Source organism: Lupinus angustifolius, chromosome LG11 (assembly GCF_001865875.1).
Source record: "Lupinus angustifolius cultivar Tanjil chromosome LG11, LupAngTanjil_v1.0, whole genome shotgun sequence".
In the NCBI taxonomy this organism is placed as follows: Eukaryota; Viridiplantae; Streptophyta; class Magnoliopsida; order Fabales; family Fabaceae; genus Lupinus; species Lupinus angustifolius.
In genome coordinates, this window is record NC_032019.1 from 26,889,989 (window position 1) to 26,914,138 (window position 24,150).

Sequence of the window (24,150 nt, forward strand, 5' to 3'; positions counted from 1 at the left end):
CCGATACGTCGACACGCATTTTTTCCAAAATACAGGATACGATACATTCAAGGATACGCGTATAAAATAATAAAAACATATAAAATATGATAAAATTATTAGTGTAAATCAAAATATCCAAAGTAAAAAATATAATGGAAATATAAAATCGTTGCCCTCCATAACAAATCTATCTTATCTTATTTTAATGAAAATGAATCTATCCTAAAATCATTGCCCTCCATAACAAATATATCTTATCCTATTTTAATAAAAACGGATCTATCTTATCATGTTTTATTAGAAACGAATCTATCTTATCCTGTTTTATTGGAAAAGAATCTATCTATCCCTGTTTTATTGGAAACGAATCTATATATCCTATATTTTACTGAAAACAAATCCATATATCATATATTTTATTGAAAACGAATGGGATACGTGTCTTAATATTTATTTATTTTATTTTATTTTTTTAATTTTTGGATACTCTATGGATACGTATCCTTCACGAATCCGAGCGTATCCGTGTCGGATACGTGTCAGACACCGACACGTGAGAATGTTTGACGAATCCGTGCTTCATAGAGAAAAATAATAGAGGCAGAGGAAGCTATCCTTATTTTGTGGAGGCAATAAGAGCTTGGAAACAAAAACTGAGAGCAAGATAATTTTAAGGTACATAACAAAGGTTAAAATCACTCTAAACTTCAATGGTTGATACTTGATAGTGTACAATTTTTGCCTACAAAGTATTATCATGTACCATTCTTGAAGCTATATTCTCCATTCATGAAGCTATTTTCGGTGAGAGATATTTCCAAAATATCTGAATTCACAGAAAGCGTATATACATATTTCGATTTCATGATATATGAAACAAAATGACAACTGATTTAATGGTTATGTCTATTGGCATTGAAGTTGAGGTTGTGTGTTCGATCTTGCTTGGATGGTTTTGTCAATTTTTTATTCATTATTAATGTGAATAAAAACAAACATTTGCAATAGCATGAAATCAAACCTGGAACTTGGTCTATGCCAAGCATTGCCACGGCCACTAGGCTATCACGCTTCTTCAGGTTAAAACAACCGTTTTAATATATACACACTCATGAATTAGTGCAGAACCTTTTTTTTTGTGTCAAGTAGTATGAACTTCTCTATAAATAGAAACACTTGAAGGCATAATAAAATCATCTGAATTTTGATCTCTAAGAAATAATCCTCAATTTCTCTAATTAAATGTCAAATGAGATAATGCTCCATTAATCCAAATATATTTAACATGATTAACATTGCCCATCATGCTTCAAACATGAGAAAACCCATCATTTTAAAATCAGTAACAAAACCATAATAACAACAACAATGTTGAGAAGCTACTACAGTGAAAATTTGACTCAAAGTTGGGGAAGGGAAATATAATTTATAGAATAAAAGATGATGTGGATTCTTCAAAGATAATATCTGCCACATCTCAGTCCAGGATTTAGGCTTGAAACCTTCATCCTCTCAAATTATCAATAATTGCAGAGATGGCTGAGTATGTTCCAATAGCAGATGCTGCAATACCTACTGTCATAACTATAATACAAAATGATACCTGTAGAAATATGAAAAAGGCAAAGGAAGCTGAGTCATATTGGTGTTAATAATAACTATAAGACAAGCAATGCTTGAATTGATTCAGCTATGTAACAAAAGTATCTAATGACTGACAACATAGAATTGCTATATAATACAACAAGTAGGTCTTGTTTTAAGTTTTATTAAACTATTGATATCAGCAGCACATAATGCTACAATTAAAAATGCCTATTCTTGCATTTTTAATTTTATTCCCTCCCTATTCTTTAAATCATATTGGTAGGTAGTACATATACGTTAGGAGTATACTTGGTAGAATTTCTATAGCTCCTTGCATAATCATTTCTAGTGTTATTTGTAGGTTTGAATCAACTTTAGTTTCACCATAGATAAAATACCTCATGATAAAATTATTTTTTGTTTGTTGTAATTCTTTCACGTAAATGAACACAAATCACCAATTAATCTCTTTTTTATTTCTTTTTAACTTAAAATATATGTGAAAATCCAGTTATCTTATAGGGAACCGATTCGCAAAAGAACCACAAATTAGTATACAAGAACCAATTCACTTTTCTCTACTAAACTGGGAGAATTGTGTTTCAATGATCTGTGTCGACTAGTAATTTAAATTTCACATGACATTACATGATAAGGCTACAATATTGCGGTTGCAGTGGCCACCGCAACCGCACCACATCGTAATAGTTGCGTGATGCTGAATTACAATAATGCGGCCGCATCGGGCTAGAATACAACTACATTTGATTCGCATCCGACTGCATCGAGCCGCACCGAACCGCTTTGAATTCAAAATATTTTTTTAATCTTAAAATAATTCATACCGCAATGGCTATAATCTGCTTTGCAACGGTTGCAATGACTACAATTGCAGTAACCGCAACCATGATTGCAACAGCAATTTAAAACACTGATATAAATCGCTATGTTGAAACATTACAAGGTTGTTTCATATAATCATATTCTAGCCCTTTGGTTGTTGAAAGCTGGTATTATAAAATAATAAAAGTGAGTAAGTTTACGACATTCGGAGGCGATCATCGTACCTGAACGCGTGAAATTTTCCCCCTCCAGATGCTTAGGAAACAAGCACATGGAATAATCAAGCTCTGCAACCAAGGTTGATTTCAATTAAATGAGTTCTATGTTCAGTACTTAATAATGGTGAGAAAAAGATAAGGTGAAGTGAACTTACAACAAACATAGTGAATAAAGATCCTATCAATGACATCACCAAACCTACAATAAAGGTATATGTTATTCATTTAACATAATCCAACAATGCAACTGTATAATGGTTTGCCAAAGTTATAAATCAAATGGATCGAGGGAAGTGGAAGTGGGAGGATAGAAACCTCGGTTCGACAAAATTCGCTTAAATAAAATCGTTCGGATTCATTCTTAATCCTAACCATACTTCCCTCTTTCCATTTGCTTTATAAGTAGTTACAGATTCAGAAAAGACTAAATATTGAAAAAACAGTTCCATTGGCAGTAAAATTAATCTAGTATATAAGGATAGCAAGAAGAGCAACTCACCGAAAAAGGGAATTGACAGGCCAACAAGGAATGTTGAAAGTACTAGCGCCGTTCTGATTAGGATTGAATATACGTAAAACTTGCTATCGTTTGATGGTATCAGCTCCTCCATACACAATGCAACCGGAGCCATGCTCAATGCATATGTGGTGCTAATTAAGAAGAAACATCTTTTTCATCTTCACAGTGTAAGTACATATGGAATGAAACACATTAATCTATCCTAATCAATTTCAAGTTCAAAAGTGTACTAAGTTCCTGTTATAGGAACTGGAAGCATAATGAAATGATAAATGAACTTTCATGAATGGTCATAATCTATGTAAGTTAATGTTCTTTAAGCAACAAATTCAGAATATGCTTTGTTTCTTTCACTGACCCTTAGCAGAAAAATGCTATAAAACATATTCATTACATTCAAATACCTTCGACTTGAATTTTTGGCACATGAAAAGGAGTACAAGTCACTGAAGTCAGAAATATTAGGCGTATAAATTTAAAAAAAAAAAACAATGTCAGAAATGTATAGAGCTGGATAGGTTTAGAATGAAGGATAAGGATCTGCTGTCCCCAGACATGTCCCAAACCAATCATAATATGTCACATGAGTTAAAAAATTAAACATTCGTGACTTTGTCTATTTTTGTTTCATTGTGATTGGTTTGGGAAAGAGTTGGGAACATGCTTAGGGATAGACGAAATATTAGGCATATGCTGACAAAGAATAAGAAAAAAATTATTTAATTAATTCAGTATCTACCACTTTGGAACAAATTGAAAGTACCAAAATGAAACCATTCATTTTGAACAAAAAGGATATTTAGTAAATGGATTAACCACCTGCAAAGTAAAAGTACAAGACAATAATGTTAGAAATTTATATTGTCTAAAGTATATAGATAACATGCTGAAATAGATTGAATTAACAACTTAAACTAGATAAAAACATTAAGTAAGTTATCCTCCTCTCACAAAAATAGTAAATAGTAACTAGATATTATTTCTACACAACACCCTGACCAAATTACTTGTAGTTTGGCAAAAGTACCACCTCTGCCCTGATTTGAGTATTTATATACAAAGTAAATGAAAATTGTAGTAATTTGATGTGGCACTGGGTAACCTATATAACTATTACTGCATTTCAATATTCTGAATTACATGATGTACTTGCCTGACCTAATTGCACTAGGTTGAATAGTGATCAATTATTATTCAAACATAAAACATGGAAGAACTCAATAATCATTGGTGGACACTAAGCTCTGAGGCATGTTAAGTATAAAAAGACTCAATATTCATGCCTGATATGTCATAATGTAGTTTACTACGAAAAGATTTTTAAGTAGAACCTAGAATGAGCATACCGTAGTCCAAACGGCAATCTTGGTGAACACTAAGCTCTGAGGCATGTTAAGTATGTACTGAGAGAGTGTAGCATCTCCAAACATTAAGTATCCCATAACAGCAACTCCAACATACATGGTGGTACAAATAGCAAAACTGCGTGGAAAATTCGACATTGTGCATGATAAATTCAGAAAGATAAATTCCATTGAAGAAACTAAAAATATTATACAACATAACATATTGCACATCTAAGGACATTCATGCCTAACATCCACACTATCTAGCTTGTTTAACAGAGAACTAATTGTACTGTCTTAATATATTTGAAATTTTGACAAGGATTTCTTAATATTTAGTCAAATGATTCCAGAAACTGGCTGCAAAATTATATATTGTTAATGGCTAAACAAACAAAAAAATATGCTTTGTTTACCATGTTAAAAGCACTGCAGGGAATTGGTTTCGGTTTGCCATGGCGGTGTAAAGGTTTGGAAACACAGCATGTCCGGAATAGCAGTAACCATAGAGACCCATAGCAACAGGGAAAGTTGCAAGATTGAATGTTGATCTGTGGCTGGGAATAGCAACATTATCTAGAATGCCAACCCAGAACAAGCAAAGAACCACTACTATAGATGCAATCACTCCACCAGCTAGAACAAAAATGGTAAAGGGTTACAGCGATCATTTGGAATAGATAACAATACTACTAAACTATTAACTTATAACTTAAATATATTTTTTCAACCAATCGTAGCAAGCGACATAGTTTCTGGCATAGAATATGTGCTCCCCTCTAACTTAGGCGTAGAGAGTGGTTAAGATGTATATAAAAATTCTGAAATAGATCCAGTATCTCTAGTTTTCGGAATATAATTGAGACACTCTTCTTTGAAATGATATTTATGTAAGTCAAACTCCATTACAAGTGAAGATGGAAGTTTACAAACAAACAAAAAAGGTAGAATGTATGTAGAAAATCTATCACTAAACCAACCCTCTAAAAAGAAAAGGATGCAAAGTGCTAGTGTAGTTTAAATAAGGAAATGATAAATGAATGAATCAGAAGCATGAAATGTGTTAAATTTCCATGCTATAGTCTGATAAAATATGACCAGAAAGCCAATGTGAGATCACAAAACTTAGCTTAACAAAAGTGTGAGGAAAAGGATGCAATTAACCATGATAAATTCTTCATATAGAAAAATGATGGTAAGTGTTAGGACCAAAGATAGATGAAACAAAGGTTTAGCTTGTATTATAGCATTTAGCTTTCAAAAAATAAGGTTCTACCAGAGATGTAACTCAGAATGCGTAGATCGCGCAACCAAACAGTAGGAAGAATAGCCAAGGTGGCAATGATAGCAAACAGAGTGGGTGAATTCAACTGCATTCCACCCAAGCTTAAGTGTGCATCTGGAAATAATGAAGACAAGTTGTCCGACTCCAAAATTATATATTCAACGCAACAAGCCTGCATGAAAGAATGTTAGTAGGTGAAGTAATTGTCACAAAGGAAAGTTCTTTAAGAGTCTTTATGCAAGTTACATTTTGGAAGGAAAGGTAGAGAAAAGGAAGATTTGAGAGCCAAATACACCTGTGAGATGAAGGGATGGACGGGTCAAATGGACACCGGGTCAGTTTTTATAGAGAAGGGGGAGGAACGGAAGGTTTTAACTTAAGTAAAGTATCCTCTTGTTAGGGAGGTTTCTGAAACGAGGGAAAGCAAATGATAGACTGTCATTTGAAGTTTTCTGATTTTAGAAGATATTGGAGAATATTAAAAGGAATGGAGTATCATTTCCTCCTGTCAGTGAAATCATGACATGTGTCATGTTTCATTATTTTTAATAAAAATATTTTAAAAAATAAACAAAATAACACACATGTCACATTTTTACTAGCTAGAGGAGATAAGTTATATCCTTATATAAGGAGATACATTTTTCTCATATTAAAATCCAGGGGAAGAAAAATAATACATCTCATTCTCTTTTATTCCCTTCCCATTCATTTTCTTTTGATGGCTTCCTCCCACTTTTTTTCCCAACTCACAAACATACAGTAAGGTTTTGTTTGGGAGAGGAGTTTTGGAGGAGAAGGAATGATTTTGGAAAGTCTTTCTTTATTTGGGAGTTAGATGAAAGAGAAAGAAAAGTTTTGGAAAGTTTCTTAAATGTATCTCTGTTGTCTCAATTTGAGGGTTTTTTAGAGATAAAATGTTAAAATAGTTAAATATTTTTAGTAATATTATATAATTACACATTATTGTCTATTTCTCATTTTTTATTTTATTTTTAAAGGAAAAATAAAAAAATATTTTTACATTATTTACTCTTCTCTTCTAAATTTTATAGTCCAAGAATTTTCTTACTTTTCTCTTCCCTTTCTAATTCTTTGATTCCTCTAGTTACTTTTCCCTCGGAACTCCCAAATAAAGGCTAGAGATAAGTGGTATGAAATAACAGTAGTCAACATGCATGCATTAAAAAAGTAATTAGAAACTTCAATACTCTAGTCCCACAATCATAAAGTTCCTGGTTTAAAATAGACAAAAGCATCATCTGGGTTCCTTAAACCTCAAAGCATCTTACTTCAGTAAAGGGAACTTAACCACAAAGCATATTACTTATCATATGAATGATGATGGTTTGCAAAATCGGTACAAAGGTGACAGTTTATGACATCCAGATTACTGACACAGACACACAGGTCAAGGAAAAGCTTAGCAATGAGAAGAAGAAGTTGAACCAAAATTGGCATCCCTTAAGGATTATATCTTTTTTTTGTTTTTCTATGACAAATAACACAAAACCACAGTAGAAATACTTCTAACTTTCTAAGTAAAAGTATACTTACATATAATTCTGAGTATAATATTATCTGCATCCACAAATGAAAAAGAGTACAAAAGCGATTAGAGACTAATGCGACAAGATACAAACATAATCAAATAAGATTAAAGATCAACAGGAAAACTTACTGAAATGGCAACACGTCCGGTTGTACCAAAAGCAGCTTGGCCAATGTCAGGGTATGTCTCGAGTCCAGGTTCACTATCCAAGCAGTAACGCAAGAGCAGCCCGGTGTAGAACGAGAAAACTGCAAATAATAACAGCATGCCAATCCCAACCCATCCACCTTCTTTCACAGCATAAGGAATTGAAAGGATTCCTACACCACAGAGGGCATTTATGCCTGCAAAAGGAAAATAATGAGAATGAAGCATACATGCTTAGTTAGCTTTAAGTGCATGGTGTATGTTTTCATGTACTTTATATTTATGAGGCTCTATTAAGAAATATGTGTTGGGAATCCTTCCTAATTGATGTGGAAGCAAAACTAATGAATCTTGGTAGATGAACCATTGAGTATATTCAATGATGGATATTCCAAAGTCTTGGAATTATTATTTGTCTCTTGAGAATTATGAAGTCTAACTTAGAAAGTTGGAGTAGCACTTTTCAAATTATCTTGAAAAGTATGACAACAATTAATTATCCACTGTGTCTTTATGATAGAGCATTCATCCCCCTTCACTGTATATAGGGGACTTGTGAGGAAGAGATACAACAAGCAAGTGAGAAATAACAACATAGAGAGAAAGTGAGAGAGTTTATATCCACATAATGTGAGATTTGTATTCCTAGTGAGATACTAGAGAGAGTTTGTATTTCCATCCTTCTTCGGTGGGATTGACTGTTATCTTCTTTGGAAGAGAGAGTAAATATTGTAATCTTATTTTCTATAGTGGAGATATTTTCTAGACTAGGTCCGTGGTTGTTTCCTTCTCACATTGAGGAGGTTTTTCCATGTTAAAAATTCTTGGTCTTATTCTTCTACTCTTCTCTATTTTCTTTATACATTTGCAGCTTCCACAAGTACCCATTTTGCATCATGCAGAGGAGGGAAATTGGTTATGAATTTCCCAACAATGGTATCCGAGCTCACAGGTTCATTCGGGGTGCTTAACTTGTATAGTCCAAGATGGCAGGAGCTGCTAATATCTCATCTGATGGAGATATGTTCAAGTTGACAACTGACAACTATTCCTATTGGAAGTCCATGATGGAGGATCTTTTATATTGCAAGGATATGCATAAGCCTATTTCCTGCAAAGACAAGGCAGAAGATAAGGGTGACAGAGATTGGGAGCTTTCGAATCGAAAAGTTGTTGGAATGATTCAGAAGTATATTGATAGAATTTTATTTGAGCATGTGTCCACATACACAAATGCTTATGAGTTATGGTCGAAACTTGAATCTATTCAAAAGAAAACTCGTAGAAATAAAGCATCTCTTGTCATAAGGCTGGTGAAACTTGACTACATTAATGGTTAATCAATTAACAAAGATAGATATGAAGATAAATGATGAGCTGCAAGCATTTCTGCTACTGAGTTCATTGCTTGAAAGTTGGGATACATTGGTGGTCACGCTCAGCAACTCAGTCATTGATGGGAAGGTCTCAATGGACATTGTTTCAGACAATCTATTGAATGCAGAATCTAGAAGAAAAGAACGGAGTACATCCTTCCACTCTGAAGCAAATATTATGGAGAGACGTGGAAGAAGTGAAACTCATGGGAGGAATTGATCTCGTGGAAGAAGTAAAAGCAAATTCAGAGGTCGCTCTCAATCTCGCATGAGATCAATAACATGCTATTGTTGTAGTAAATAAGGACATAAAAAATTTGAATGCAGGTCCTTGAAGAGAGACCAGAAGCTGGAAATATCCATAAAGATTTAGTTGATCCAAGGAAAAATGGTCATAGGTCTACCACAACCGTCGCCGCAGATGATGATGTTGTCCTTATTGGAGAAGACAATTACCTAAATGTTGCATATGGTTATTGTGCTTGGATCGTTGACTTTAGCTCTTCTTTCCATCTAAGTCCACATGAAAGTTTTTTCTCAAACTACAAGAAAAATGATTATGATACTGTGAAAATGGGAAACCATGTTACAAGCAAGATTGCGGGAATTGGTGATATTGTGTTGCTATCAGACACATGAGGAAAGCTTGTATTGAAGGAGGTAAGACAAGTCCCGGATATGTGTTTAACCTTATCTCAATGGGTAAGTTGGATGATGCTGATTTTGTAAGCCACTTTGGTGCTGGAAAGTGGAAACTAGCAAAAGGCAACCTCATTATTGCTAGAGGCTCAAATGAAGGATCTTTGTACATTATGCAAGGAGGAATTTGTTCTGGAGAAGCAAATGTTGCTACCGACTCCAAAGATCTTTGACATAGGCGATTGGGGCACATGAGTGAGAAGACACTTCAGATGCTCGCCAAAGACCACCTTCCAAGTATAAAAGGTCAAATTTTAGATTCTTGTACTGATTGCCTTTATGGTAAACAACATAGAGTCAATTTTCAAAGAACAAACAATCCCTCACAGAGAGATGAAATACTTGAATTGGTGCATTCAGATGTTTGTGCACCATTTGAAAGATCTCTTTGACGAGCTTACTACTTTGTCATATTCACAGATGATCACTCGAGAAGAGTATAGGTGTACTTGTTGAAAAGCAAAGATCAAGTACTATCAGCATTTAAAGAGTTTCATGCACTAGTAGAACGTGAGACTGGGAAGAAGTTGAAGTGTCTGAAAGTAGACAATGATGGAGAATATCGTGGTCCATTTGAAGTCTATTGCAAGGTTTATGATATTAGACTGGAGAAGACACCACCAAAGACTCCTCAGTTGAATGGAGTAGCTAAGAGGATGAACCACACAATTGAGGAAAAGATCAAATGCATGTTGCAAGATGCCAATCTCTCCAAGTCTTTCTAGGGTGAAGCAATGAAGACTGCAGTAGACCACATAAATCGGACACCTTCAAGACCCCTGAACGGGAAATTCCAGAGGAAGTATGATACAATAAGAAGGCATCCTTCAACCACCTAAGAGTATTCGGATGCAGAGCCTTCGTTCACATTCTAAAAGATGAGAGAAAGAAGCTGGATGCTAAGACCAAGGAGTGTATTTACCTTGGGTCTCCAAAAGATGAATTTGGGTATAGACTATGAGATCCGATAAACAAGAAAGTTGTGAGAAGCAGAGATGTTGTTTTCTTTAAGGATCAGACGATCAAAGATGTTCAGAAGAAAAGTCAGTGCAAGTCTAAAGTTCACATTGATTCAGGGGGGAGATTCTTCAACAGACAGATCCTGATCATCAGATAGATCTAGAACATATAGACCAATAGGCAGATCCTGCTCACATAGAACTTGACCAGATTAATGAAGATTCAGATCAAGATGAAGTGGTGGTAGACACACAAATCTATCAAGAACTCGAGCCAGTAGAGCATCAGATGCAAGTTGAACTGAGGCACTCCGAAAGTGGCAGAGTACCTTATTCAAAGTATCCTGAAGAAGAATAAATCACATTGATAGATAATGGTGAATCTCAAGACTTCTCAGAAGCTATGCAAACAACTGATAAAGAAGAGTGGATTAAAGCTATAGAAGATGAGATGAACTCGTTACATGAGAACCACACTTATGATCTAGTGCAGTTGCCCAAAGGAAGGAAAGCCTTGAAAAACAAATGGGTTTATAGGCTTAAAGTTGAAGAAGGAAGCTCAAGACCAAGGTACAAAGCTCAGATTGTTGTGAAAGGATGCAATCAGAAGAAATGAGTTGATTTTAATGAGATATTTTCACCACTGGTGAAGTATTCCTCCATAAGAGTAGCATTGGGTCTAACAGCTAGCCTACACTTAGAAGTTGAACAACTTGATGTCAAGACAACTTTCTTACATGGAGACATCAAAGAAGAAATCTATATGGTGCAACCAGAAGGTTATGAAGAACCAGGCAAGGAACACTTAGTGTGTTGTATGAATAAGAGTTTATATGGTCGGAAACAAGCCCCAAGACAATGATATAAGAAGTTTGAATCCTTCATGACCAAATACAGTTTCAAGAAGATAATTGGTAATCATTGTGTGTATTCATTAAAAGGTATAAATATGAAAACTTTATTATCCTCCTCTTATATGTTGATGATATGTTAATCAGTGGGCATGACAAGACCAAGATTGCTCGTTTGAAGAATGCTTTAAACAAGTAGATCTTGGAATAAGGATAATCAGAGATCGTTCCAAGAAATTGTTATGACTATCACAAGAGAATTACATTGAGAAAGTTCTCAAGAGATTCAACATGGATAAGGCAAAACCTATTAGTGTTCCACTTGCTGGACATTTCAAGTTAACAACAATGCAATGTCCAACTAGTGATGAAGAAAGGAAAGAAATGAGCAGAATGCCTTATTCCTCTGTGATAGGAAGCCTAATATATGTTATGATTTGTACAAGATCAGATATTGCCCATGCAATAGGAGTTGTGATATCTGAGGGGAACTTCCAAATGATGTTTATGCTTTGGAAATGAACATCCTATATTAGTTGGATACACAGATGGTGACATGGCTGGAGATGTAGATTCTAGAAAATCTACATCAACTTATCTAACTACTTTTGCAGGGGGAGTTGTATCTTGGCAATCCAAGTTACAAAGATGTGTTGCATTGTTAACAACTGAAGCATAATATATTGCAGCATCTGAGGCTGACAAGAAGATAAAATATATGAAAAACATCTTGCATGAGTTGGATCATACTCAAGATAGATATGTTTTGCACTGTGATAACCAAAGTGAAATTCACCTAGCTAAGAATCATATGTTTCATTCTCGGAAAAAACACATTGATTATCGTTATCATTGGATAGAAATGCATTGGAGGATGGTGAGTTGCAACTAGAGAAAATTCATACATATGACAATTGGTTCCGACATGATAGACCAAAACAGTTTCACTCAAGAAACTAACAGATTGTTGTAGAGGTGCAGGACTGATGATACCGATCAATTAATTCAGGAAGGGAGAGATTTGTTGGAAATCCTTCCTAATTGATGTGGAAGTAATACCAATAAATCTTGGTAGATGAACTATTGAATACATTCAATGATGGTTATTCCAAAGTCTTGGAATTATTCCTTAGAAAGTTGGAGTAACACTTTTCAAAGTGTCTTAAAAAGTATGACAACAATTAATCATCCAATATGTCTTTATGATGGAGTCTTCATCCCCTTCACTATATATAGGGGACTTGTGAGGAAGAAAATACAACAAGCAAATGAGAAAGAACAACATAGGGAGAAAGTGAGAGAGTTTATATCCACATAGTGTGAGATTTGTATTCCTAGTGAGATACTGGAGAGAATTTGTATTTCTATCTTTCTTCGGTGAGATTGAGTGTTATCCTCATTGTAAGAGAGTCAAATATTGTAATCCTACTTTTTTATAGTGGAGATATTTTCTGGGCTAGATCCCGTGGTTATTTCCTTATCACACATCTAGGAGATTTTTCCATGTTAAAAATTGTTGGTGTTATTCTTCTACTATTCTCTATTTTCTTTATAGAGTTGCTGCTTCCACAAGTGCCCATTTTGCATCACACAAAGGAGTGAGATTGGTTCTGAATTTCCCAACAATATGCATACCCTCGCTCCAACCCGTATATATCGATTTTCACATACATATTGTTCTGCTTCAAATGATTCAAAATTTAGTGCCACTGAGGTTGAAATATAAGGGTCAGAGAAATAGAAATCCTCCTTTGGCCTTCCCTTACTGCTTATGCTTTTAGGAGAGTGAGTCTTTGACTTTGTGTTAGAGCCACAAAGACTATTCAACCATTTCATTGCAGCATATTTATTTATTGGTTCTTGCAAAGATGATAAACTTATATGAAAGCAACATTTCTCATCAGGTAAATAAATATGATATAGAATGCAGTATAGATGTCAAGGTAGTCTTCTAGCAACGGAAAGGTTATTGCTGCCTTTTGAATGTTGACCATGAAGGTCAAGGGATCAAATCCCATAAGATCGATCTCTGTTTATGAGGGTAAAGCTGCATACATGTCCCTTCCTAAACCTCACCAAGTGGGAGCCTTGTGCATTAGTCGTATTTTAAATCTAGCTTCAGTACTGAATAAAGTACAGTCGGTAATTTCATACACTCCATCTTGTAATAAATAAGCCCAAGGTTCAACAACTTACCATTCAGTACAGCTTGTCCAAAAGTGCACTGTCCAGCAAACTCAATTTCATGAGAAACCTTGGAAGCATCCTTCTGAATCGAAGACTTCCGAGATATTAGGGGAGGCAACAAGCCATGAGAACTTTGTCTCTGTTGCTCATCTGCTTCAGGTTGTAACAAAGGTTTTCTTATTGGTGGTAGTTTTTCAGCAGTGTGCTGCCTCCTTATCAGGCTTGTAGAAATGAAAGAACTGCCTAATGTTGATAGCGACGGAGCGCCAAGAAATCCGATACTCGGTGATGGTACACTACCGTATAGATCAATGGATTGCCTGAAACATTAAATTCAAAGGGGATAAGTAGTATTCAAGTTGATGCACTTGACATAGAAGACACTGACAGTGACAAAATTTCAGGTGTTTTTTCATTGTGCTTTATTCAGCACAAAGAGATAAAAAAATACAGCATTTCTACAAGCAGATCCTGTTGTCATGAGTAGCTAAAGTTAATCATCAAAGTTAGTTTAAAATTCAAGATTGACACAAAAAGTAACAACACTTTAAAAGAGAAAGTGGTTAGGAAAAAATCCTCCCCAATGTAGCAACTCAATTTATAAAAGGAAAAACCAAAGAATATGGATATTATGAATTGGAACTGATCTAATATTCACATCACATAACATCACAATTTTACCAAAACAAAATTAACTCTTAGTTTCTTTATAAAGAGTGTGTGATAGACAAATTGTAGAGTCACATGCATAAAAACAATGGAATTGGAACAGAGGAGAGAGGAATGTAACCTATAACTCTGAGGCCATTGCATGCTATAGGAACTGGGTTTCCTCTGTGGATGATTTTCATTTGAGTCAATGGAATAATCAGAATGGTTCCTATCATTGTGCATTTCCTTTTCTGCATCTTCTTCATCACTCTCAACATAGAAACTGGTATCTGACATAGAATTCTTCATCTTCTTTCAAACTCTTTAGCCTCCTCAACCAATTGCACTCTGCAAAAATTTCCTATTCTCTATAAGATTCAATAAATCTACCTTCAATAAATTATGACAAAAACTAAATGACCCAGAATCAAAAAACATCACAAAGCATAAGAAAAGTCTCGTGGTAAGGAAAATTTTGCATGCTAGTATTTTTAGGCTTCAGATTCATATTAATAAATCATATTCCTGAATCATATCATACCTCAGAAAAATCTGCAAAATAAAAATTCTGGGTCTGGTCAAGTTCTAATAAAATGCTACGTGAATATGATGATACTTAAAAAGTACCAAAATGAGCATTCCCTCGATGCCCATAAAAGGATAATAATAAAAATAGAAACTTTCCATTTCGATCAAGAATGGAAATCCTGAAATCCATGTGGGTTTGTCCCCAAATAAGTTAAAACCAAGATCGAAAAATGAATAAATCATTACATTATTCAGTTCACGATTAAAGCTATCACATCTCTGAGATGGGGATAAATTAATTTAAATTTAAATTATTAATACATTATAAGCAGCGAGGATATGGCTAAGATTATTAAATTTCGGGGCATGGATCATGTGTTAACGTATAATAATTGTGCATGCAAATCTTTACCTTATTTGGTTAATGAGAAAGAAAAAAATCAATGCAGACAAAAGGGTGTTCAAAATCTGAAACAATGACACCACCTTTTTATATTCTCTTTCCTTTTTATGTTTTTTTCTGAGAAAGAGACAAAAAAACTATATAACCCTTTTTTGTGTGTATGTATTAGTCTATTAGATAACTATTCTAACAGCATTCTTTCGCTGTCTTTTTGAACTTTCACAAAAACTGTGTACTTACCTTAGTTTATATGCAAATTTGTTGGAACATGTGAACAAGACAATAAATATTAACCGTACATATATGTAAGGAAAATCATGAATGTACGTGATGTTACTTGAATCAACTATCATAAAATGACAGAGAGGGTATATATTTCAGGGTTATTTTTTTTAAAGAAATAATTAACGTATCTCAATTATCTCTAATTAAGCTTGTGCAATTTCCCAAAGGATGTTGTACATTTATGCTGACTTTATTTTCTTTAACAAATTTATATTAAATTAAGGTGGTTGTTTCATCTATGAGGAAACGCATATCTTTTAGGTGTATTGTGTCCCCCTTAATAAGTTTTCACAATTAACTAGTGTTGTTCTCAGTGATCAAACATTATTCTTTAATCTTATAAGAATTTAATAAACCTAATATCATTTCATCAACACACTAGTTAAAAAATGATGCAATTATATTTTCATGCTCTTCTCTATTTATATTCTGTCGTATTAGATTAAAACTTGGCAACATCTACCTCTAATATTATGTAAAATAATCTAAATTTTAATTGTTAACCCTTCATTGTCATTCATTTAAAAAATGAAATAAAGAATGTTGATTTATTTCAACATTATTATATATAAATAAAATAAAACTTTAAAAATTGTAATCTAAATAAAGAAGTGAAAGTAAATGAGCAACATCAACTCTGTTGATATTACTCTTTTAGTGTCAAAAGCTCATTTAAGACCAAAGATTGTTCATTCATATATAGAATCTTGACCGCAACTAGGTCTAGAGCGAAGTTATGAACATTACGTTCATGCATAACTTCCATACCAAGATTAGATTAACTAATAATAATATCAGTCCAAGAATTAATTACACAACATTGATTATCAACAATATTTTGATTGAAATTGAAATTATTTAAATTTAAATTGAAAGTCATGGTACTAATACTTAATGTGGTAAACGACATACTTACTGCAAGCAAACCAACTAAAAAGAAATGTAAAGAACGAGAATTATTGAAACTAGCATATTAGAAGATAAATCGGTCAAAATAACTATGAGCAGCTACAATATAGATTTCTTCCTCTTGACCTGATATGTAACCTTCGTTAGAAGATTCATTTTCTATGGTTTCCCTGATCAAACGAAAAGACTAATAGAATGGTTTATAAGTTATATTTTATATACTTTTTTTATTTAGATATAAATCATACTATAATATGTAGGTAGTATTAAATAATTTATATCAAATATTTTTTTAATATTATCATTCTATATATTTTTTCTTCAAATAAATCATTTTACCTTTTTTCATAGTAATTGTTGCATAATTTTATGCAGTAGTTCAATAAAATTTATGAACCAATAAGAAGTTTATTTGGTGGTGTGAGATCTCGTGATTTATCTAATAAGGCTAAAAATTAAAATTTAATTAATGAGGACGACAATTGTGAGGAATATTTTTGGTTTAAAAAATTCAATATGGGGAGTGTTAAGTATCAAAATATCATAAATGAACTATTATTTTATGGCACTTTAACTCTTAGATTAGTCTAATTATCAGAAAATGTATCTAGAACTTAACATATTATGTGAACTGTCAGATTTTATCTTTTAGAGGGTTTGTGCAGACCAAAACTAGAGAAATCATTACAAAAAGTCAAGTTTCCGGAAAAATCAGCCTAGGTCCAGCGCATTTGATAGGACCAGGAAGCCACACCTAATGTCTATGATAGGTTAAACTAGCAAATATAAGAAGTTAAGCACAATGAAATCTATGTGCTAGGTGAAATTGGGGATAAATTTTGGTGTCGCCGTTGTTCTTGATTCGCCCAGCGAATCACATGCATTGAGAAAATTTGGAAAATTTTGCCCAACACAACTTGGCTAGCTGAAAGGTCGAACCCGGTTAGACAAAAGGCTGCGCCCAACGAAATCCATTTACTGGACGAATCATGCAAAAATCAGACTCTTTAAACATGGATCATGTTGGACATTTTATATATGCAATTCAGGTATAGCTTCTCTTACTCGATATTTCTTAGTTCTTAGGTTAGTTTTAGCTCGAATTGAGGTGTAGAAAGAAGGGAAAAGACTAGAGGAACTAATTCATGCTCATTGAGGAGGTAATTTCTTATCCTATGAGTGTAATTTCACTGTTTTGTATCTTGTTGTGTAGTGATCATGACAATGTATATCTAAACTTCTTCCTTGTTGAGATTGAATGTGATATGAACTTCAGGTATACACTTTGGTTCAAATTTATGCTTATTCATTATGTTTTGATTCTTATGATTTGTTTTGTGCTTAATATTTACTTTAAGATTGACACCCTTGATGTATGATACTGTAATTGTGAATATGGGGAGAAATCATCATTCTAGTTATGAATAAAATAGCTAATCGTATTGGTATAATTGCTAGACATAGACTTACATCAATTAGTCACATTGTGCATGTTATTATCATACTCAATAGACATAGATCTATTTTAATGATTTACAACTCTCAAATTTGTTAACATAGTTGCTAGACATAGATATGTAGTAATGGTTCATATATTTTCATCTTGTAAGTATAGTTGCAAGACATAGAGTTATATTAGTAAGGTACTGATATGACCAAGACATTGTCGATTAGTATATTTAAGTTGCTTCATTAAATCTCAATTTTACAAACATACTTTCTAGACATAGAAGTGTGTTTTGTGGATTATAGCTCTTCATCCTGTAAGCAATGTTATGAAACCCGAGCTAGATATAAATTTGGAAGAGGTCCTGTATAGGTTCTAACCGGTAAGACCGTCCAACCGGACTGGACAACATCATAATATATATATATATATATATATATATTATAATTAATTAAAATAAAAATAAAAATGATGTACTTTTTCCTTTTGTCTATACTTTACATAATGATGTTGTCAGAGCCTAAAAGATACTCGTTTGAAAGCTGTATGAAATTGAAAATTAAAACAATGGAAAACAAACTCTATACTATATTAAAACAAACTCATTTGCTTTCACGTTTCATACTTCCTTCTTCCATCAATGTTTCATACTTCCTGCTTGCTTCACCATTCATACTTCCTTCTTCTTCATCTCATACTTTCATTGTTTCAACTCTTAAACCCATAGTGCAAACTGAAGATTGCAAACGACTTACCAATGATGACGAGAGCAACGACAAGCTAGATGGTGGTTCTTTTGACGGCTAGGTATTCTACAAGTTCTATATGAGTAGTGAGTGAGTTGTGATTTTGTGACACTTTTGTGTGTTTACTATTTTAGATATTTTTTTAATTGGAGTTAGACCCACCGGTTTAATCGATCGGGTTATTTCTGGTTCTACCGGTCTGACCTAGTTAGATCGGATTTAACACGGTTTGGAAGAGCTCCTGGTTTGTGGGGTGGTATGTATAAGAAAAGGATGAGGTGAGATTGAGAAGGTGATTATGAGATTCGTTGAAAGAAGAATGAGTGAAAAAGAAGAAATGAATAACCTCTTGAAGAATCTTATTGATTTGTGAAGAATGAATGAAAAGCTTAAGTTTCACTAACAAAGGAAAAAACTATTTATAGAAGCTATGAATAACCACCTAGCAACTAACTAACTAAAAGAAGGAAGGGCACAAAAAACACGTGCAAAAATAAAGAAAGCATAAAGGAAAGAGATGTTAGTTGCATTGGCTAGGAGAGTTGTTGTATGTGTAAGGCATCAGGGCTTGCTATGTGCTCTGCCTCTGCCTGCATTAATTCAAGGTCTATGTTGCTCTGTTTTGAGATGCATAGATGCATCAATTGAACTCGTTTTGGCTAATACCTCCCCACAAGATGGAGCACATAGGTTTATGAGACCCAACTTGAGATGAATTGCAGAATAATCTTTGACTCCAAGAGGCTTTGTGAGAGAATCTGCCAATTGCAACTTGGTTGAGATAGGCATGAGTTTTAGAGTCTTCTAGAGACAAGCTTCTCTCACAGTATGGCAATCCAGCTCAATATGTTTTGTACGTTCATGAAACACTAGGTTTGAAGCAATATGAATTGCTGATTGGTTGTCACAATAAAGAGTGGGAGGATGAGTGGATTGAATGTGCAAATCATGTAGTAGATAAGTAAGCCATTTTATTTTACAGGTTGTGGTGGCCATGGCCCTATATTCGGCCTCACATGAGCTTCTAGCCAGAGTCTTTTGATTTTTTGATTTCCAAGAAATGAGTGACTTTCCCAATTAGATACAATACCCAGTTACTGATCTCCTTGTGTTAGGGAAATATGCCCAATCACTATCACTATAGTCCTTGAGGTGAATGTGTGAAGTGGAAGGAAAGAACAAACCCAAGGCTGGATTTCCTTTGAGATATCAAAGGACTTTGAGTGCTGCATTGTGATGAGTAGTTGTTGGTGTGCCCATGAACTGAGCAAGTTGATTGATCACAAAGGTGATGTCTGGTCTTGTATTGGTGAGATAGATGAGTCTCCCAATGAGCCTCCTATAAGTAGGAGCATCAGAGTAGAGGGGACTAGGATCTTGGTGTAAGTGAGTGCCAAAGGTCATAGGAGTTTTTGAAGGCTTACATCTTAGCAACCCAACATCTGAAACCAGCTCCAATGCATATTTTCTTTGGTTGATTGAGATCCCTGATTGTTGTCTAGCAATTTCAAAACCTAAGAAGAATCTAAGGTCACCAAGGTCTTTTATTTTGAAAGAAGAATCTAGTAGATGTTTAATTGAATTAAGTTCTTGAAGGTGATTGCCAGCAAGAATAATGTCATCCACATAAACAATTATGATGGCTATGAGTCCTGAAAGCATGTGCTTTGTGAAGAGTGGGTAATCATTTTCAGATTTTGCATAACGATGTTGAGTGAGAAAATTAGACAGCTTTTAAAACCATTCTCTGCCTACTTACTTGAGACCATAAAAGGATTTCTGTAATTTACAGACTTGTGATGGAGACTGAGAGGAAAGACCAGGAGGGGTGAGCATGTGAACCTCTTCCTTCAAATCACCATGAAGGAAAGCATTGTTGACATCCAAATGTTTCAAATGCCAATTGTGAATTGATGCTAATGCTAGGACCAACCTTACTATATTGACCTTGACAACAGGAGAAAATGTGTCCATATAATCTACACCCTCAGTTTGTGAGAAGCCCTTGGCCACCAATCTTGCTTTGTACCTTTCTATACTACCATCAGGTTTATGTTTGATCTTGAATACCCATTTGCAGCATATAGGTCTTTTATCATTGAGCAGATTAGTGGGTATCCATGTTTGGTTCTGGCTGAGTGCATCAAGTTCTCTGTCAATAGAAGCCTTCCAATGAGGATGTTTTACTGCTTGAGAATAGGTTGTTGGTTCTATGTGAGAAGAGACTGAAAGAATTAGTGTTCTATATGAGGGTGATAAAGAATGATAGGAGAGGTAAGATGATAGAGGGTAGGGATGGAGGGATGTCGTGGATGTGTGGTTAGTCAATGAACAATGATAATCTTGTAGGTAGGTAGGTAGGTGTTTTGGTGATTCTTGTGCTTTTTCGGGGTGGTTTTGTTGGGTTTGACAACTGAGGTGGATCATGGTTGGAGGGGGATGTGTTTGGTGTGAGTGGACAAGGGTGAGGAATGAGTGAGTTAGTATTGAGAGGTGATAAGGGATGAGGTAGGATGCCATCATAAGAAAGAGGATTATGGTCAGTTTGAGGTGGAGTGATGGTTTCATGATTTGGAAGTGGTGATTTTGTGTGGTGTGGGAAAATGGTTTCATGGAAAATCACATCTCTACTCACATCAAGTGACCTGGAGTTCAAGTGGAGCAACACATAACCTTTTGTTCCTTCTTTGTAACCCATGAATATGCACTTACTTGCCTTAGGATCAAGCTTAGACCTATGAATTGGCAAGGTACTTGTGAAGCAGAGTGACCCAAAAACTCTTAGGTGCTCAATGTCAGGTTTGGACTTGTACAAGACCTCATGAGGTGATTTGTGTTGCAAGACTGGTGTGGGCAATAAGTTGATGATGTGCACAACATGTCTGATAGCATAGGACCAATACAACTTAGGTACCTGACTTTGAATCAAGAGTTATCTTGCTACATTCAACAATTGTTGGTGTTTTATTTCCACCACACTATTCTGTTGAGGTGTGTATTTTCATGATGTTTTGTGTTTGATGCCTCTTTCAGAATAAAATGAAGTCATGGCAAACTCAGCACCATTGTCACTTCTCACAATTTTCACTTTGATGGAGAATTGAGTGGTGATCATAATGATGAAGTCCTGCAATCTTTTTCTTGCCTCACCTATGTTATTAAGAAGAAAAACCCATGTGTACCTTGACTTATCATCACAATGGTTAGAAAGAATTTATGTCCATATACAAAAATGGTTGAAATTGGCCCCCACATATCTACATGTATCATGTCAAAAACAAATATTGATTGTGTTTGGCTAATAGAGAAGCTTAGTCTTTTTTGTTTTGATAAGTGGCAGATATCACAAATGTGATGTTTATTGAAAGTTACAAAAGGAAATCTAGTCCTTATAGTATCCATACAAGTGTTGGAGGAATGTGCCAACCTATAATGCCACAAACTTGAATTAGAAAGAGTTACAGAATTTGAGAAAGTAAAGGATTGTCTGTAATTGTGGCTAATTGTCTCCAGTACATAGAGGCCATGCACGATCCTAGTTTTACTGATGTGAACCTCTTGGATAAAAGGTTCTTGAACAATCTATCTTGGTTGGTGCTTGATCCAAGCTCACGGTTGACTAGAGCTTTTGAGAATAAAGTAGGCAGTGGAAATAGGAAAGTGGATAAAAGAAGATGGAATAGATTTGAGGTGAAGGCGCCACAACACTTCAGGTGTTGATAAGCCATAGTGATGCTCGCCACAAGAACATCTTGGTTCAGCCTAGAAGGTTTGGAGAATACTGTCACAAGGATAAAATCTTCAATTCACAAAGAATTATGATTCAACTTAACTTGTTTATTCCATTGCAAAAGTCTTACATTTATAGGGAAGCCACTAGGCTCCCACGATTGGCTATCATTAAGCTAGTAAGGCTAATGCATGGTAATCTTAACATAGGATACCAAAAACCAAATGAAGCTACTCCTAAACTAGACTAAATTCAGATGGTAAAGATGTGAGCACATGCATTTCGTGTGCTTTATTACAATTGAAAGATAAACATAATGACTTATGCCTAGGATGCCACAATTGGATTGTGAAGAGCATATGATTCCATTTCCCCTTAAGTGCACGACTCACAATTAAGTCACATGATGAATGAGACTTGATGACTCCATAATGCTCACAACTAGATTTTGATGAGTTCCATAGGATTCTTGTTTGACTTCTAATTCAGCACATGGGAATTGTTGAAGTTAAAGCCTTCTTAATGGTCTTCGGGTGCACTTATGCTTGGCATAGGATTCCTTTTTGTCAAGGAAGGAAATTCCCTCGGCTGAATGATGAGTAATCATGCACTAAATAGCTTAGGATGTCGTTGGTGCAAGTTGGTAGGCTGCCAACGACTAGAACATGTGCATAATGCACCATTAATGCACAATTTAGGGCTCCAACGGCCTCATCCTAATTTCACACGAGCATCTTTACTCCAACAGCTCTGAAAGTGACTTAGGATTCCTGTGGATGAAACGTGCTCAGGTGAGTTTAGCTCCAATGGTCCAGACAAGGTGTTTAAGCATCATAAATGCTCCATTAAGCTCCTCCACGGTCATATTTTGATTCCCCTCGAGCAATCCTCCTCCAACGGCTACGATTGTCTTTATTTACCTTCCAAATAATATTAGACTAAGTCAGAATGACTTTGGTTCACGAAAAATACATGTTGGTCCAAGCATTAAAGTGTCGGTTGCACTTTTAGGCTTGGCTTGGTGATCCACGAGCCATTTTTCAAACTGGACTTTATTTATTGGCAGATTTATGATTAAAACACTGAAAATAAATTAACTAAGTGTTGGACAAAAATTAGCCCACACATTTATTATCAAAATTAAAAATTTTCAATGCTAACTAAATTGGCTAGGCCTGACTCGGCTAGGCTACGCCCAGTGCTTGATGCGACATACTAGGCGCATGCGCCTCAGTCAGATTTCCTGGTTAGGCTAGTTTGGCCCAACGCCTAGTTCAGCACTTGATGCACGAGGGACCCCAACACAGTCAGAGTTATCTCGGCCAGGTTTCCGCCTGATACACCAGGGACCTCAACTCGGTCAGAGTTGTCTCGGTCAGGTCTTGCGCCTGATAAACCTAACTCTCTGTCACGGTCAATTTTGGCACGTGAGTCAGACCTGTGGCCTGTCTCGTGCGTATTGCCTGATCCGTCTTTGGCTCGGTCAAAACCATGGACCAAGATGCTAGTAAGCATTTTTAAACCCCTTGGGCTATTTTTGGCTCATCATCATGGATCAGCCCTATGAGTTGTCCAAAGGCATTTTGAGCCATTTTTGCCCTAGCCCTAGTCATAGGACCATTTATGCCTTCAAGGCCATCATAATCAAGGTTAGGCTCTTTGGGGTTCACATCATCCCGTCATTCTTGAAGAGATTTCGACCTCAAAATTGTATCTTCTTCACCTACATCAAATGGAGATAAGTCAGCAACATTAAAAGTAGCACTTATGCTACCATATTCACTAGGAAGTTCAAGTTTATAAGCATTGTCATGTATTTTGGCTACCACCCGAAATGGTCCATCTCCCCTTGGGAGTAGTTTGGATTTGCTTTGCTCAGGAAACCTCTCTTTTCTCATG

The 24,150-nt window shown here is 35.0% G+C and overlaps 2 protein-coding genes across 4 annotated transcripts; both read right to left on the minus strand.

The window, feature by feature from the left end:
- On the minus strand, positions 1,230–15,235 carry LOC109359324 (vacuolar amino acid transporter 1-like). Of its 3 annotated transcripts, none has more exons than XM_019603944.1 (13): positions 15,144–15,235; positions 14,343–14,551; positions 13,562–13,872; positions 7,463–7,677; positions 7,339–7,362; positions 5,773–5,953; positions 4,913–5,132; positions 4,497–4,632; positions 3,950–3,969; positions 3,130–3,275; positions 2,786–2,829; positions 2,637–2,699; positions 1,230–1,585 (listed from the first exon to the last, which is right to left on the minus strand). In XM_019603944.1, the coding sequence occupies exons 2-13, from the start codon at positions 14,510–14,512 to the stop codon at positions 1,487–1,489; spliced, it is 1,629 nt and encodes a 542-aa protein (XP_019459489.1). In that variant the 5' UTR covers positions 14,513–14,551; positions 15,144–15,235; the 3' UTR covers positions 1,230–1,486. The 3 variants fall into 3 exon arrangements, with proteins under 3 accessions (XP_019459489.1, XP_019459490.1, XP_019459488.1); XM_019603945.1 differs by lacking the exon at positions 15,144–15,235 and adding an exon at positions 14,745–14,814; XM_019603943.1 differs by lacking the exon at positions 15,144–15,235 and having other exon boundaries at positions 14,343–14,676.
- Positions 19,731–20,183, minus strand: LOC109359880 (uncharacterized mitochondrial protein AtMg00810-like). Its single transcript, XM_019604573.1, has one exon. It carries the CDS (start codon positions 20,181–20,183, stop codon positions 19,731–19,733), a length of 453 nt encoding a protein of 150 aa, XP_019460118.1.

What these genes read in the sequence shown, in the direction of transcription:
- LOC109359880 (XM_019604573.1), bottom strand. Translation starts at nt 20,183, where the DNA reads ATGCTTTCAGGACTCATAGCCATCATAATTGTTTATGTGGATGACATT.
- LOC109359324 (XM_019603944.1), bottom strand. Translation starts at nt 14,512, where the DNA reads ATGAAGAATTCTATGTCAGATACCAGTTTCTATGTTGAGAGTGATGAA. An exon ending in CAATGGCCTCAGAGTTATAG is followed by an intron (nt 13,873 to 14,342) that starts GTTACATTCCTC and finishes TTAATGTTTCAG; the next exon opens with GCAATCCATTGATCTATACG. An exon ending in CCGGACGTGTTGCCATTTCA is followed by an intron (nt 7,363 to 7,462) that starts GTAAGTTTTCCT and finishes TTGTGGATGCAG; the next exon opens with ATAATATTATACTCAGAATT.